The 18,335-nt window shown below is 35.6% G+C and overlaps 1 protein-coding gene across 2 annotated transcripts in view; it reads left to right on the top strand.

Annotated features, from left to right (window-relative positions):
- The window catches only part of ZNF567 (zinc finger protein 567), a 20,996-nt gene extending 11,402 nt beyond the window's left edge, over nucleotides 1-9,594 (top strand). For both annotated transcript variants that reach the window (XM_012651631.1, XM_012651632.1), the window contains 3 exons: nucleotides 3,217-3,343; nucleotides 3,608-3,694; nucleotides 7,208-9,594. In XM_012651631.1, the coding sequence (XP_012507085.1) occupies nucleotides 3,217-3,343; nucleotides 3,608-3,694; nucleotides 7,208-8,928 (1,935 nt within the window). In that variant the 3' untranslated portion in view covers nucleotides 8,929-9,594. The remainder of the gene's footprint in view (nucleotides 1-3,216; nucleotides 3,344-3,607; nucleotides 3,695-7,207) is intronic.
- Nucleotides 9,595-18,335: the final 8,741 nt, after the last annotated feature.

The raw sequence follows: 18,335 nt of genomic DNA, 5'->3' as shown, positions 1-18,335 counted from the left end.
CCTCCCCCCTGCCTAATCCCTGACAACCACTAATCTTTTTACTGTCTCCAAAGTTTTGCCTTTTTCAGAACGTCCAGTTGGAATCTGGAAGGCTACAGTACATAGCCTTTTCAGATTGACTTATTTCACTTAGTAATGTGCATTTAGGTTCCTCCTAACCTGTTTGTGTTTTTCTGTTCCTACATTCTAATGTGTTTGCTTTTTTTTTTTTTTTTTGTGGTTGCTCTAGGATTACAGTATACATCTTTAATTTATGGTTTTCTTAGGGTTAATATTAAGTTACTTAAGGTAAAATACATCAATATTGTTGGCCGGGTGCAGTGGCTCACGCCTGTAATCCTGGCACTCTGGGAGGCCAAGGCAAGAGGATCGCTTGAGGCCAGGAGTTTGAGACTAGCCTGAGCAAGAACGAGACTACATCTCTTCCAAAATTAGAAAAAATTAGCTGGGCGTGGTGGCACACACTGTGGTGCCAGCTACTTGGGAGGCTGAGGCAGGAGGATCACTTGAGCCCAGGAGTTTGAGGCTGCAGTGAGCTATGATCACAGCACTGTACTCTACCCAAGATGACAGAATGAGACTCTGTCTTAAAAAAAAATTAATATTGCAACATTATAGTTTAATTTACTGACACCCCTCCATCTTGTTTTTATGTTTGCCATTATGTGGTATTTATGTTTGTAATAAATTTTATTAAAATGTTTACTTTAAACCAAAAGTCTACAACGCACAGGCCAAATCCTGTCTGCTTCCTGTTTTTGTAAAGACTGTGAACTAAGAATGGTTTTGTGTTTGAAAAAATGTAAGAGAAAAATATTCCTGACACATGAAAATTTTATGAAATTCCGATTTTAGTGTCCATACGTAAGTTTTATTGAAACACAGCTTTGCTCATCATTTACATATTGTCTATGGCTACTTTCCTGCTAAAATAGCAGAAGATGTTTATCAACTGCTGCTTGAAACAGTCATCTCTTTTAGAGAAGAAAAGGAATGAATATAGTCTCTTATGTATAACTTTTCTTATCTTCATTCTTTCCTTGATCTTAGTTATCATCTGGTGTTATTTTTACCTTCAACCTGAAGAATTTCCTTTAGTAATGTTTTTGTTGGTGCAGTCCTGCTAGTGATGAATTCTCTCAGGTTTTATCTGAAAATGTTGCTTTTATTTTTAATAAATGGTATTGCTGGATATAGAATTCTTGATTGATGTTATCTCTGGCTTTTAGTAGTTTGATTAGGTTGTTTGATTAGGTTGTGGCTAAGGGTGGTTCTCTTTGGTTTTTATCCTTTTAGAGTTCGTTAAGCTCTTTGAATATGTAAGTTAAAAGTTTCTGCTAAGAAAAGTTTTTGCTAAGTTTGGATCTGGTAGGCCAATATTTCCTTAAAATTTATTCATACCCTTTCTTTTTTCCTCCCCATTCTGGAACTCCAGTTATGTTGTGTCGGATTACTTTGAAATTCACCCACAGGTCTTTGTGAGTCTGTTCATTTTTCTTTATTTTTACTTCCCCTTTATATTTCTGCTCTGCTATTGAGCTTATCTACTGAATATTTCATTTCATTTATTTCTAGCACTAGAATTTTCATTTGGTACATTTTGCATTTTATAGTTTGCATTTTGAGATTCTACTCCAGGTTTCCCGTTATTTCTTTGAACACATTTAGAACAGCTGGTTTGAAGCCTTTTTTGGCAAAATCCAGCAGCGGGGCCCACTAGGAATTATTTTCTATGACTGTCTTTTTGTGACTATGGGTCATTTCTCCCACACCCTTTTTGTTTGGTTTGCATGTCTAGTAATTTTTGCTGGAAAGCTGGGCATCATAAATAATAATCTGAATTCTGTTATTATGTCTGTTGCATTCTTAGGATTATTGGGTTTTTTTAGTAGGCAGTTAGCTTGTTTGGAATCAAATCTCTAACTTTGCCTCCCCTGTCATTATGAAGCAGCTAATATAGCCCCTTGATTCTTTAAGCTTCTAGTTGCTACTGTTTACCCTAGCCTCCTGCGGGCAGATAGGGTGTCCCTTGTTCTTGTACTTTAGCTCTCAATCAAGGAATTGGTGAGTGTTTATACTTAGACTTTGAGGTTTACTTCCTGCAATTTTCTTGCTTCTAGAGTTTTACCCCCCTACACTTCTTGCTGCTTTGTCAGCCCCAGGCTCTGACACCTCAGTCCAGTAAGGCTTCAGTTTTCCTCTGCTTGAGCTGTGAACAGTTTGTGGAATGCTGTCAGTTAAAAAGCAGAATCCTTACAATCTCACTAGGTGCACTTCGTTTTTCAAGACTTTCTTCTGGTTTCTTTTTGCCTGCTTTTTGCTAAGCCCTCTCTGTGATCTCTCCAACACAGGCATATTTTATCAACCAGGGTTTTTAAAATAAGAGTTTATATTCAGATTTTGAGTCTCATTCTTTGTGTAGTTCTCTTGCTTCCAGAATTTACCCAAATTTCCAGCTCATCTGCCAGCTCTAAATTCTATCCTCTGTCACCTTTGAGGAAGTAAATGGTGGTTCTGTGCTGCAGAAAGTATGGAGTTTCAGGTTCTCTGATGCAGCAAAGCCACAAAATTAGCAATTTTTACACATTGCAGTTGCCGTCCTTCAAGGGTAAGCTCTTGTCCAATTTCTGCCTGCTTTGTCACTTTCCAGTGCCTTCCATTAGTTTTTTATTGTATATTGTGTCCAGATTTTATAATTATTGTCTGAGGGAGTGTTTTCTTGACCATCTCAGTCTGTTATTGCTGGATGCTGAAAATCCTACCGTGTATTTTAAAACCATTTTCTTCCTATGTAACATATTCATCTTGAAGGGGAAATAATTTGTCCCTTAGTGAAGCCTAAGAAATTGTTATAAGCTATATCTTGTCTATGTTCTACCTGTAATACCTTCTTGCAGATTTGTGTTTACACATAGTTTCTTGCAAGTATATGTTACATGTCTGTGGGGCGTGTTTTGTTTGTTTTGGCATCTTAGTAAACTAATAAGTGTTTGGGCATAAAGTGATTTCACAGTAAATATTTTCAGAATGTTATTTAAAAATTCAGTGATAGGTATTTCTACCTTGATATTTGTTTCCCCCACAATGTAAATCATAAAACAGGGAAAATGATTATCTTTCTTAACAAGTTTTTTATGAATGCCACAAAGGAGCAGGGTCAAAAGTAGTCCCCAATATCTAGTCAACCTACCCTGATTATAGTTCCATCCATTTCAGGGATCAGTGTCATTCAAAGATGTGACTGTGGACTTCACTCAGGAGGAGTGGCAGCACCTGGACCCTGCTCAGAAGACTCTATATATGGATGTGATGTTGGAAAACTATTGCCACCTCATCTCTGTTGGTAAGAAAAACTTTGAAAACTTTCAATACATGTATTTCCTCTCCGATTGCCTAAAGTATGTATAGTCTTGAATTTCAGGGGGAAGAGGTGATGAGTTTCTTTTGGTTGGCAGAAAGAAAGATTATATTCTTCACTTACCCACTTCAAGGTGCTAAGTTTATTACCCAATTGAGTGTCTCAGTTTGCAGTACTGAACCATGCACCTTACTTGTTTTTCAATGGTGTTAAAGCATAGCAAACTTAAGTCTTATTTTCCTTTATCAGGGTGTCACATGACCAAACCTGATGTCATCCTCAAGTTGGAGCAAGGAGAAGAGCCATGGGCATCATTTGCAGGTCTTACCTGCTTAGGTGAGTTTCTGACTCCCAGGCAGACGAAATCTAGTGGAAAGTTCATTTAAAGGGGTCAGGTGGTGGGTGGTCTACCTTTGAAATATTTTAGGAGTGTCTTTAAAGTCTTCTGATCTTTGAAATGGCCTTCATGTCCATAAAACTTAAAACCAGACTATTAAATACCACTCTCTCCAAATATATTCTTTCCTAGTTTGCTTGATGTTATCAAAGATATTTGCCACTCTTAACTTATTCAAAATGTGCTATAAACCTTCTTTCTTTTAGATCTTTTTTTTGTTTGTTTGTATCTCTTTTTCTAGCATTCTCAGTCCTTGCTGTTGCGATAGTTTTTTTTTTTTCTTTCAGGCATTCTTAAATCTGTCTTTAAAAAAGAAAATTCTTGGTTAATGTTCCTGTCCTTAGTTACTTACCATTTCTTTTTTAACCTTTCCTTCATAATACCTCAGATTTGTTTTCTGTGCTAAGTCTAATTTCCCATTCTCACCACAAATCTAGCTATTAATTTTAAAACTCACTTGCCCCAGCCTAGACTGGTAATTCCAGACTCACCGGTTTCTTCCATTATACCTTTGTGGTTCATTTTATATGATCATTGTTTCTGAAATTAATACCTGGTTTGGATAAAACAACAGTAACTCATTTTTATTCTGATTCATTAAATGCTTATTTACAATTTGGTCTCTTTTCTTCACCACTGTAACTATATCGCCTGAACAATGCCTGACACACAATAGTTACACAGATTTTACTTTTTTAAATAAATTTATGTTGTTTCACTGGACTCTCGGTCTTATTTCTCTAATTTGTCTGCAAGTGATCTGCCTTTAAATTACAATAATCCTACCCATTCTCAGACCTTAAGCTCTTTGTTTTATATAGATGGCTCTATTATCAACAAACTCAATGCATTTCACCCACCTTTACTGTAGTTCTTAAGGAGCACTACAGTCTGTCACCTCACCTATTTTGTGACAGTGTGTCAGAAATGAAAATCACTCATATTCCCAGCTCTTACATTCTTTCCCATTATCTATGTATTTCTAAATTATTTTATTCCTGCCATGAAGTCAGCTTGATTCTTTTGTCTCTGTTATTTCTTATGGGTCTTTTTACAATTTGTGTTATGTTTATCAACCTGTGAGATATATTGATATCCTCTCATATTTTCATTTCTCACTGACACCATACAAAATGACAACTAACTTATTTCATGTCTTCATTATAACTTTTGTCCTAATTCAATGTATATTGTTACTTTCCCAACAAGATATACCATCACTTGTTCCTTATTTTTTATTACTTATTATATGAAATTAGAATTCCTCTTCTTTCAGAGACTATCACAATAAGCCCTCATCTGGTCTTTTCAACTTTGTCTTGGACAAAATTCTTGCTAATTTGCACTTGACCTAGTCTCCTAAATGGTCTCCATAAATGTAGGGTTTGTCATCACATAGGTACTTTTCATTATGTTGTGTTCTCCCTTCCATGTACTATGTATCTTTTCAGTCTCAAGATTTCTCCATAAACTGTTCCTTGATTACTTTCACATCATATCTACGTTTCTTTTTTCTGAATTTCTGTGCTACCTATTAACTGTAACACAAACACACACGAAACTCTTAAAAACAATTATGTAATTTGATGCCTGATTGTATAAGGTTTATGCTTAAGGATTCTTTCCCTAAAGATAAAATGCCCTTTGAATCTTTATCACTGTATGTAACATGTTAGGTATTAAGTAGTTACTGCTTTAATTGTTCGTGGAGCTATGTAGGGGAGGAAAGAATGTACTGGTACTTTCCTCTATCAGCTCAGGCTGTGGCCCTGTAGATTTTTTTTTAAGAGATGAGGTCTTGCTCTTTTGCCTGGGGAGGACTTGAATTCCTCGGTTCAACTAATCTTCCTGCATAAGCCTCCCAAGTAGCTGGGACTACAGCTGCACACCTGTGGCCCTATAGATTCTGTTTAAAGTGGTTGGATTTTGCCAAATACCACATAACCGTGATACACAGTGATAATGTAGACTTATAAGCATTTAAAGAAGGTAAATCAATAAAATATTCCTTTCTAAAGGATTACTATCACATCTGCATTTTTTTCCCTTAAATAAGGCTCTAGAACAGAACATCTGTATTTTTTAATGAAATATTATGTCAGAGTGCAAAATTGTTAAAAATTTCTTAAAATGTTTTTTCTAGACCATATTTATGTTCAAATTTTAAAGAAACAGCTTAAAGTGGTGGGGGAAATATGTGAAGGGTTTTTGAGATCATGGATGGTAGGATTTCCTTGAAGATTCTCTAAATATGAGTAGAAATAAGATGAAAAGAACATTAGCACAGGTTTGTCATTAGGAATAAGTAAGGTATTTATAGGGCAATAAGTACAAGGTCTGACTGAGGCTAAAATTACTTGTTATGGGCGAGATTTGTCAGCTATGTGGACAACCCTAAAAACTTGTGTGAATATAAAAAGTGAATCTAGATGATGTAAAGGTTTTTTTATAGGAGAAATTCCTTGTATGTGTTAGTAGGGGGCATAATGAACTCAAGGAAGAGGTAGAGTTTTGAGCCTAGCTTTAACATTTTTCCATTAGATATGGATGATTGCAAGATAACTAAAGTCAGAAATAGTTATTAGTTTATAAGAGAAATGAAGGATAACATTAATGAATTGAGCAATCTGGTCTGCTGTACGAAAAATTGAGGTGAAGGAATGTTACTGCATTGAGGAGAGACAAGCCAGTCTTTTCCTTAAACATAAAAAAGTAAGTCAGCACCTGAAAAGAAGAATAGTTATAATTGATGGTCATGAGAGTTTTGTTATTGAACAATTTCAAAAGAATTGATTTACCAGCAGTCAGAATAGAGCAATTGAATATATTCTGATCTGTTTTAAAGTTCCTGTTGGAAGTATTTTCCTAATTCTCCCCTCAGAAGAGAAAATGATTCCCAGGCATATGGAGGATTAGAGCATAGACTATAGGATTGTTTTTCTAAATATTAGAAAATTAATTGATACATGAAGAGTTTAGTATGTGAAACAACTGGAAGTGTTTTACCACAGTAATCTAGGGGGGCATGTATAAAGGTATAGGCAATTGGTATTCTCCAAAAATAATCTTTCATCTGATATTTTCCCTGAATAAACATTTCTACTAATTTTTCTTGTCCATTCTAATGCGTTTGATAGGTTCACTTCATTGTCTCTGAATTTACTTATCTAACCATCAATCCTTTCATCATTCTTTGACTTCTCAGTTTGTTTCACTTTCTCTATAAAGTTCTTATGCAAAGGGCAAGAGGTATTAGTAATGTTTATTGCTTATTTTTTCATCCTTTTCCACACTGAAGCCATTTTTGTTAAGGTTCTATGTTTCTTTAATCCAGACGGAGGGTAATTTTTCCTGAGTTTCTTTTGGCCTCATGTGGTAGATTATAGTAAAATTCCTTTCCATAGCAAATGTGGGAAGAGTCACACATTGTTATTAACTATATTCTTTTCTAGAAGAAAACTGGAAAGCTGAAGACTTTCTGGTGAAATTCAGGGAACAGCAAGATAAGTATTTTAGATCAGTTGTATGTATCAACCACAAAAAACTGGTTAACAAGAAGAATAATGTATATGAAAAGACATTTACTCTAGGCAAAAACCCTGTTAATTCAAAAAATCTACCTCCTGAATATGACGCCCATGGAAAGATTTTGAAAAATGTTTCAGAATTAATCATCAGTAATCTAAATCCTGCAAGAAAGAGACTTAGTGAGTATAATGGATATGGGAAATCACTCCTCAGTACTAAGCAAGAGACAGCTCTTCCTGGAGTCAAATCCCATAATCAAAGTGGCAGAGCTTTTAGTCATAATGAAGTGCTTATGCAGTATCAGAAAATGGAAACTCCAGTGCAGTCATTTGGATATAATGACTGTGAAAAATCATTCCTTAAAAGAGGAGGCTTAATTACACATAATAGAGCTTACAGAGGGGAAAACCCATCTGTATATAATAAAAAGAGAAGAGCAACCAATATTGAAAAAAAACATACCTGCAATGAATGTGGGAAATCGTTTTGCAGGAAGTCAGTATTGATCCTGCATCAGGGAATTCACACAGAGGAAAAACCCTATCAATGTCATCAATGTGGAAATGCATTTAGAAGGAAGTCGTATCTCATTGATCATCAAAGAACCCACACAGGAGAGAAACCCTTTGTTTGTAATGAATGTGGTAAGTCCTTCCGCCTCAAGACAGCCCTCACTGACCATCAGAGAACACACACAGGGGAAAAATCATATGAATGTCTGCAATGTAGGAATGCTTTCAGATTGAAGTCACATCTCATTCGTCATCAGAGAACTCACACAGGAGAGAAACCATATGTTTGTAATGACTGTGGGAAGTCCTTCCGCCAGAAGACAACACTGTCTTTACATCAGAGAATTCATACAGGGGAGAAACCCTATATTTGTAAAGAATGTGGAAAATCCTTTCACCAGAAGGCAAACCTTACTGTACATCAGAGGACTCATACAGGGGAAAAGCCCTATATTTGTAACGAATGTGGAAAATCCTTCTCCCAGAAGACAACCCTTGCTCTTCACGAGAAAACCCATAACGAGGAGAAACCGTATATTTGTAATGAATGTGGGAAGTCCTTCCGCCAGAAAACAACCCTCGTAGCACATCAGAGGACACATACAGGGGAGAAATCTTATGAATGTCCTCATTGTGGGAAGGCCTTTAGAATGAAGTCATATCTCATTGATCATCACAGAACTCACACAGGAGAGAAACCATATGAATGTAATGAATGTGGGAAATCATTCAGTCAGAAAACAAATCTCAATCTACATCAGAGAATTCATACAGGGGAGAAACCTTATATCTGTCACGAATGTGGGAAGTCCTTTCGCCAGAAAGCAACCCTCACTGTACATCAGAAAATACATACAGGGCAGAAATCCTATGAATGTCCTCAGTGTGGGAAAGCCTTTAGCAGGAAGTCATATCTCATTCATCATCAAAGAACTCATACAGGAGAGAAACCGTATAAATGTAACGAATGTGGGAAGTGCTTCCGCCAGAAGACAAATCTCATTGTACATCAGCGAACTCACACAGGAGAGAAGCCCTATGTTTGTAATGAGTGTGGTAAGTCCTTCAGTTATAAGAGAAACCTCATTGTCCATCAAAGAACTCACAAGGGAGAAAACGTAGAAATACAATAAATGGTGTGATTTCTTTGTGAACCCTTTCCAAATTATTGTAAACCTTTAGTTTTAAAAAGAAAAGCATGCTTAAACAGGTTAATGTAATTTTAATCACAAATGTAATAATAGTTATTAAATGAAAGTACCAAAACACGTAACTATTTCTCTAATGTTTACTAGCATATAAAATGGATGTTATCATTATTATTGAACTCCATCAGATACGAAGCTAACTTTTAAGGTTTTCAGCTGCTCCTGCTGACTCAAATAGTTTATTTTAAAAAATACATAATATGTGCAGAGGCAAGATATAAAACAATTGTAAGCATCAGTCTCTATAAGAGAGGACATATCTATGAACTGTATTTCTCCTTCCACTCTGTGTAATACAAAGAGTTAGTTGCTACTTCCGTAAAGATTACTACTTTCCTAGCCTATAATGTCATAAAGTAGTTTTTGCATGTTTTTAAACTTTATATTTTTTATTATACATCATGAATTCTTTTGTCTTATTTCAGTGAACATTTTTAAGATTTGTACATTATTGCATGTGGCAGTAGTGTATTTTCATTTTGTCTACTATTCCATTTTAAGAATATACTGCTATTTATCCTATTGATGGATATTTGTATTTTTTATAATTTTGTGTTATAATAAATATACTGCTATAAGTATTCTTGTTTATGTCTTTTGGGGCTATATATGTATTTCTGTTGATTTTATACGTAAGACTGGAATTAATTCAGTCCAAGGTGTATGTAAGTTTTTTCAGCTTTGGTAGGTCGTGCATCTCAGACCTTTCTCAACATTACATGATTCATTTTGGACAGAAACAGATCTAACTAATCAATGTGGAAAGGTCTTTAGTAGTCATTCAAACTGGAGAATTCCTACTAAAAAGGAAACTTATAATTTGATAGTTGTGAGAAGGCTGTTAGTCATGGATATATGAATACAATAAATGTGGAAAGGCCTTTAGCTGTCACTCAACCCTTACAAAACACAAAACCAGAGAATTCATATTGGAGGGAAATCCTATAGTTGTCATTATTTTGGGGGTATTTTAGCCATCACTTACATCTTACTCAACATCAAAGAATTAGAATTTATATAGATAAAGGGATATTAATAAGGGAAATAGATGAGTAAAATGTGAAAGTACTCAGGGAAATTATGAAAAATAATTCATATAAAATAAGCCTTCCATACCTTAATCTGTCTCACAAAGGTTTCTGAAAATCCCAAATAAAAAAGATTACTAGAGACATTTTGAAGTTTGAGAATTGGAAAGCTGCTAAGACAGTAACTTCCACAGCATCTTTTCTGTGAAAATAATAAGTTCAGCAGCAACTTGAACAGTTTTATTAAAGGCCCTTCTTGGGAAAGATTACTTATAACCAACATTTAATAGATATGTGAAATCATTACATGTAACAAAACTCAGTAGGAATTTAAATTCAGTTTTTCAAACAATTTAGAACTGTAAAGCCATGTCTGAATAAGTGGTTGGATAGTTTGTGGTTCAAGTATCTGACATTAAAAATATTAAACAGGCCCTCTGGCCTATAGAAAGGGACAGCTATTGCCAATCAGTAGTAAATGGAAACATGCTTGTCAGTCCTGATCTTGCAGATAATTTCAGAGCAAAAAAATCTAGGTGATGAAAAAAAACAAAAATTTAGACTTGAAGGGGCTTTAATATCAAATACATAATACCTTGTCTAGACAGAACTTTATTAAATTTAGCCTTAATTTGTATTTATGCTTAAAGATTTTTTAACAGTACAGGCAGGATAAACAGAATAAAGTAACTAGAACAAGTAGATGAGGTTACATTTATATTCAGAACTGTGAGAACCTAGGGATTTTCATTTGAAAGTAAGAGTTTCTTGTAGGTGAATAAATACTATTATATACTAACAGTCAAGACTAGCAAAAGAATTATACTCATGAACAAGGATGCAAGCCTACATCATTTTCCTAGGTGTTTAGCCTGGGTCTAACTCTGTGATCCCCAACTTCCAGGCTATGGCCCAGTACAGGTCTGTGGCCTGTTAGGAAATGGGCCGCATATCACCACCTGAGGTCCACACCATCTCCCCCCAACCACAACACCCAAACTCCTCACAGTCTGTGGAAAAATTGTCTTCCATGAAACTGGTCCATGGTGCCAAAAAGGTTGGGGACCACTGGTCTAACTTGTTGCGTGTTCTAGCCTTAATCCATTAAAGACTTTGTAATATGTGAGTCATATTCTCTTGGACTTTCTACTCTTCCTTATTTTCGCTTTCCCAGACATTTCAGTGGCTGCCATGAAAATAAAAAGTATCTGTGGTATCTCTGTATGTGTTGTCCTGTCTGCTGATTTACTGAGTATGTCATGAAATAGCCATATTTTGTTTGTGGTGGAACATTGTATCCATATGCCTTTATTTTTATACATAGTACATATATTCATGTTTTACAGATCTTGAGTATGAAGAACTAGAATGCATGGTGTACCAATGGGCAGGTTTTGAATAGCCAGACTTTGAAAGTACAGTTACGAATCTAGAGATGATTCAGGGTGTTTTCTTATCTAATGGAACTCCCAGTATAGGTTATATAAACAACTCAGGAAAGTATTTGCATAGTAATCATTGGACATCTCTCCATATTTGTGCTTATAGTTTTGTGTGTGTTTTTTAGCTGGTCCTACTTTGTTGGTATCATAGTTTTAACATGTTCTTTGCATGAAGAAATTATGACGTTTCTTAGGAAACTTGCTATGGCTGCATCATATGGTAATTCTACATTTAATTTTTTGGGGAATCTCCATTCTGTTTTCCACAGAGGCTTGACCATTTTACATTCCCAGTGGCTATGCACAAAGGTTCATATTGCTCCACATCCTTGCCATCACTTACTTTCCATTAAAAAATATTTTTATTATAGTCATACTAGTGGATCTAAAGTGGTATCTCATTGTGATTTTGATTTGCATTTCCCTAATGATCAATAATCTAGGTCCCCTTCATTCTTGAAGAGTATTTTTGCTGGAAATAGGATTTGGGATTAAGAGTTCTTTCATTCAGCAGTTAAAAGGTATGTCACTTTTTTCTGGCCTTCATGTTTTCTCCTGAGAAATCTGTTTTCAGTTTTGTTCCTCTAAAAGTAAAGTGTTGTTTCTCTCTTGCTACTTTCCAGGTTTTTATTTTGTGTTTAGTTTTCAGAAGTTTGAGTGTGATGTGTTGTGGTTTTGTATTTTCGGGGGTGGGAAGAAAGTTAACCCTATTTGAAATTCACTCAGCTTCTTGAATCTGTCTTTTGCCAAATTTGGGAAATGTTCACCTTTTATTTCTTTGAGTACTTTTTCAGCCCTGTCTTCTATTTCCTGTCCTTCCAGGATTTCAGTGACATGAATGTTAGATCTTGTGTTATAGTTTAACAGGTTCCTCATTCTTTTCATTTTTTTTAGTCTATGTTGTCTCTTGTTCAGATTGGATAATTTCTATTGTTTTGTGTTATAGTTCACTGATTCTTTCTTATATCTCCTCTATTTCTGCTCTTTGTCCATCCACTGAGTTTATTTCAGTTATATTTTTCAATTCCATGCTTTTGATTTAGTTTTGTATATGTTCTAATTCTTTTCTGGGCTTCCTATTTGTTCAGAATTTGTATTTCATTTGTTTCAAGCGTGTTTGTGATTTTTCAAGCACTTTTATGATGTCTGCATTATATATTTATCGAATAATTCTAACATCTCTGTCATCTCCATGCTCTTTTGTGTTTTTTTTTTCCATTCAGTTAGAGATTTTCCTAGTTAACATGATTGATTTTTAGTTGAAATGTGGAACTTTGTCTATTATGAGATTCTAGATCTTATTTAAACTTTGTTTCTCTAACACCACTCTGGCATCGGGGTGAGGGGCTGCCATTTTGCTGTGTCATATAGTATTTAGAAATCCAGGTTTCCCACTCACTCTCCACTGACACCTGGGGGAGGGGGGTCCTCCTTACTCTTAGGTGTACATGGGAGTTCTGGCTCCATAGTACCTTCCTTTTTATACTTCCCTGGCTAAGAGAGATAGGAATGACTTATTAGTGTCCTCCATATACACCATGGAGGTAGGGGTGGCCTTGTTGAGCTGGGCAATGGTGAAGATACAGACTCTAAACTACATCTACTCTGACACCAACCCAGCAGGTTGTTTGGGCAATATCTCTTTCCCTCTGAGTAGGGGGAAAGAAATCTGGATTCTCCACATGACTCTAAGGGCCCTCCTAACTGCCATCTGGGATGATACTCCTGTTTCCCTTCACGGTCTTCCTGAAATCATCCTGGTAAGGAGGTTGGGGAGCCTTGTTACAGTCTAGTCAGAAAAGTCTAGGTTTGGCCTTTGCTAACATAGATGTGTGGTGCCAGTTTGTTTTTCTGTCTTTTGTGGTTGAAGTAGGGTAATTATTATCTAAAAGTTTTATGTCTTGCTAAGCTACCCTTTTCCTGGTCTGTTGTCTACAGAGAGCAGGTTTTTGTTAGGACTTTTTTTACTGAATCTGTTGGTGTCTCCAGGTTTCTTGCTTCTTCAGGCTCCAAGACTGATGCATTTTGGGTGGGAAAAAACCCAAGGAATTCACCATTTTGTTGTTTCTTAGATCCAAATCAATTTATAGGATTATCTTTTTTTTCCCTTAACAGCGGCACCACTGTGTGAATGAACAATTGTTTATACATGGAGGTTTAGATTCTTTAAAATATTTTGCTATTACACGTAATACTGTAGTAAATAATTTTGTGAGTGTATTTTCATATTATTGTGAGTACCTAGAAGTGGGATTGTTGAGTTGAAAGGTAAAGACATAATTTTGTTACCAAACATCTAACAAAAGTTATATAATTTTGCATTGCCACCAGCAATGTATGACATGGCTGTTTTTCCTTAGCCCCACCAATAGAATGTATTGTCAAATGTTTTTTTGTTTTTTTTTTTTTTTTTTTTGAGATGGAGTCTCACTGTGTTGCCCTGGCTAGAGTGCCGTGGCATCAGCCTAGCTCACAGCAACCTCAAACTCCTGGGCTCAAGCCATCCTCCTGCCTCAGCCTCCCGAGTAGCTGGGACTACAGGCATGCGCCACCATGCCCGGCTAATTTTTTCTATATATATTTTTAGTTGTCCAATTAATTTCTTTCTATTTTTAGTAAGGACGGGGTCTCGCTCTTGCTCAGGCTGGTTTCGAACTCCTGAGCACAAACAATCCGCCCGCCTCGGCCTCCCAGAGAGCTAGGATTACAGGCGTGAGCCACCGCGCCCGGCCTATTGTCAAATGTTTTAATTTTTGTCAACCTGATAGGTACAAAATTGCCTCTCAGTATGGTTTGTTACGTTTCTCTGAGTAAAGCTGAACATCTTAAATGTTTGAGATATTTTAACATTTTTGTGAATGGCATAATGGTAAAACAGCCTTAAAATCGGAATGTTTCTTTGTTACAGTGGTGTTGGTGCATCAATTTTGAAATTACTTTCTGTGTGGTAGGATTAAATATGTTGATAAAGTTAGGAGCTAGGTTTCTCAGATTTAAAGAAGGGAAGTACAGATATGAAATGGGAAAAGGTAAAGAAGAAAGTTGTTAGCTGGGATTGGAATTGGACACATCAGGATGATGTCATTATTTTAATATGGAAATATAATAAAATGTATGTGAGTTTTGTGTATTTCCAAGCTCTGTTGATTACAAAGGCCTAGAAGCAATGACATCACAGTAGTAGCAGTGAGCTCACTGGCACCCTGATCTTGCTTTTCAACACTAAGCCTCCTTGAAGAAATGGCTAATTTCAGGGCTGAGTTAGAAACAGTGTAAGATGGAACTGAAACATCTTGTTGATCTAGAAAATAAGGATGGGCTCAAAAATAATGGAGATTTATCAAAAAGATAAAGGAGTGCATCTGAATTGGCCAGTCTTTACAAAGGAGTTTGTGAATCCATATGAAATAAAGTGACAGATAAATAGGTAATTGAGATTGGAGAGGGTGCTTTCCTAATAGCAGAATATAAAAGAATGATGGAGTAAGAAAATCCCCCTTTTGTAAACATTGTGGTAACAATTGATTCAGACAACAATCATCAGTAGATGCTAAAACTAGGGGATATTTACATAGTCCCAAAGGATTAGCCTCACGAATTATTACAAAAGAAAAATGATCATTTTACTATGGAGAAACCTGACAGTAACTTTCAAAATTATTAAAGGCTGGGTGCAGTGGCTCACACTGTAATCCTAGCACTCTGGGAGGCCAAGGTGGGAGGATCATTTGAGGTCAGGAGTTCAAGACCAGCCTGAGCAAGAGCCAGACCCCATCTCTACTAAAGATAGAAAAATTAGCTCAGCATGGGCCACATGCCTGTAGTCCCAGCAACTGGTGAGGCTGAGGGCAGAGGATTGCTTGAGTCCAGGAGTTTCAGGTTACAGTGAGCTACGATGACAGCAGCACACTCTACCTGGCAACAGAGCAAGACCCTGTCTCAAAAAAAAAAAAAAAAAAATTTAAAGATGTCATCACTAAGAATAGATAAACCAACATCATGTGCCTCCTGCTGTGATGCACTGAGAAGGATGCAATGTCATTTATAACTGGTATTTCTGCTGAAAATGTAAAACTTGTATCTAAAATGATGAAACATCAGAAAAATCCTAATTGAGGTTATTGAGAACAAGGATTCGAATTGGATACATGTCAAATACATAAAAACTAAGTAAATACCCTATAGTTCTGAATTTTAATTGGCAGTATTACTGTACCAGTCTAGCAACAACATGCATCACTAGCACATGGGTTATGGTATCGATAGACCATTTCCTGCTAAAAGAAACCAGGATTTCTTGGGAGAAATGGCTGATTCCAATCCTGGACAGAAAATGCCCAGTATGCAATCCAAAATTATTTGATATACAAAGAATCAGGAAAACGTGATCAATTATCAGGGGAAAATAAAATTAACAGGCGCCAAAGTCAAGATGACTCAGATGTTGGCACTGTCAGACAAAGACTTAAGGCAGCTATGATCACTGTGCTACATGAGGTAAACATGAACACTTTTGAATGAATGGAAATATAGAATTTCTTAAAAGAGACATAGAAACTATAAAAAGATCTAAATGGAAATTTTTAATGGATAGTCATGAAATGGAAACTTTAAAATTGAAAAATACAAGATCAGGGATTTTAAAAATGTGTAAGATGGGCTCAATAGCAGAATGGAGGTAACAGAGAAAAGTGTCTTATCCAATCTGAAGAACAGTGAGAAAAAGATTGAAAAAATGAATAGATCTTCACAGCAACTTCTGGGACATACCAAATGCTCTAAAGTTCTAGTGTCACTGGAGACCTAGTAGTAGAGGAAATCGATATTAACGCAGAAAAAATATTTTAAGAAAGAATAGGTCGGGTGCAGTGGCTTAGCCTTTGCTAAGGGTATGAATGGGGCCGTTTTTTTCTGTGGTGTTTGGCTGGAATAGAACAATTTTTATCTAAGTGTTTTGTCTTACCAGGCTGCCCCTTTCCTCATTCTTTGGCTAAAGAAGGCATGCTTTTATTGTTTTTTGTTTTGTTTTTTTCTGCACCTATTGGCATTTCAGGGTTGCCAGCTTCTCCAGATCCATGTCTGGGATATATGAGGAAAAACAAAAACCCACATTATGCACTACTGTGTTATTCCTTGGGTCCCATGGTCCCTACTCTGTTTTTCTTGAAGTCTTATTTTTATTTTCTATAAACATCCAGGGTTTTTATTTAGGAGAAATGTAAAAAGTACGTATTTAATCATCCTGAGGTTAAGTCCTTCTTCTGTTATTTTTAAACCATTACTTCCATCTGGTACATCTGTTCTTTTCTTAGCCATTTAAATGTCTATTGTACATATAGAGGATATTCTGCATCTATTTTGTACTTTTCCCTTTCATAATTTCAATCTGTCCTTTTTCTCAGTTCTATGAAAATTTGTTGAGCTGTTGTTAAGATTGACTGCCATATGTATTTTGCTAATTACAGTTTCTGAGTAAAGTTATTTCATTTTATTGGTCTGGAGGCGGGGGACAGCGGAAGTAGAGTTAAGTAAATGCCAAGTTATCATTGCCTTGTATGACAAAATTGTGTTTAACTTTCCTGTTCATCAGTAATAGCAAAATTTCAAAGCAAGGCTTTTCATAAAACAGCTTATATTCATACCACCATCATCCCTCAGTATCCAAGGGGATTAGTTCCAGGACCCCCTGCGGATACTCAAGTTCCTTATATAAAATGACATAGCATTTACATACAACCTATGCACATTCTCCCAAACACTTTGGATCATCTCTGGATTACCTAAAATACCTAATACAATGTAAATGCTATGCAAATAGTTATTTTATTTTTAAAAAATTTTTAAGTATTTTCAACCCATGGTTGGTTGAATTAATGGATGCAAAACCCATGGATACTGGAGGCCATATTATAAAGAGTACACCTTTAAATGTGAGCTATATATGTAGTCAAACAGGGAAAGCAAAGAACAAAATGGGGCAGGGAACTTCATTTTAGAAAGGAGGATTCATTTAGATGTTTAAGTGTAGAATTCATAATCATTCCTTCAAAAAGGCTAATAAAAAATACACAGTGATACTATGGTATTTAACTCATCAGTTTGAGTTCTTTTTAAAAAGGTTTTGAAATCAACCTCAAATACTGTATATTGTTGGCGTTCACCATTATTCAAGAAAACCTTTAATAACACTCTTTATATCAGCTTATACTGTGATAAAGGATGAAATAAAAAAGATCTTCAGGAGATTGGTTTATGAAATAAAATTCTGTTCAGGGTCTGAGCCACTTTTCTCATCCCCATCCCGTCCTCTCTCTACTCTGTAAAAGAAACAAAAAGGTTATGTCTGTCAAAGCAGTGGGAGGAATTAAATAAGCTGCAGGTTAAAACTGAGAGCCAGGTGTTGGCATCTAAGTCACTGAATTGTAGAAGTTCTGGAAAGTTGAATGGTTTTCTTTTTAAGAATGAAATTATCAGAAACAATTGTTAATGGGTATAATTCCCATGGAAATTTATAGGACAGGAAAACTGACATTATAAAATCAGTTTAAATGAGAGAAATACAAATTATATGAAGCCTGTGCATGTATCTTTAACAAAAAGTTCTTAAAAATTTCTAAGCTCAAATGATATGTTGCAAAATGTTAGAAATTTTAAGATCATATAGTATGTACCATGTTAAAATAAGACAGATTTGGAGTATGCTGTCATTTTTAATTTTAATAAAATAGATAATTTCATATTACATAGAGAGCAAGTCCATCCATTCATTGTTGATAAAATTTTAGAAATATTTTCTATAAAAAGTTTAGTATTTGATTGGGAATGAATCCATTATAACATGATTTCTACAGGTACAGCATTC

This window comes from Propithecus coquereli, unplaced genomic scaffold (genome assembly GCF_000956105.1).
Source record: "Propithecus coquereli isolate 6110/MARCELLA unplaced genomic scaffold, Pcoq_1.0 Scaffold358, whole genome shotgun sequence".
NCBI lineage: Eukaryota > Metazoa > Chordata > Mammalia > Primates > Indriidae > Propithecus > Propithecus coquereli.
Note: the sequence above shows the minus strand (reverse complement) of the source record. Positions and strands in the feature narration are given on the sequence as shown.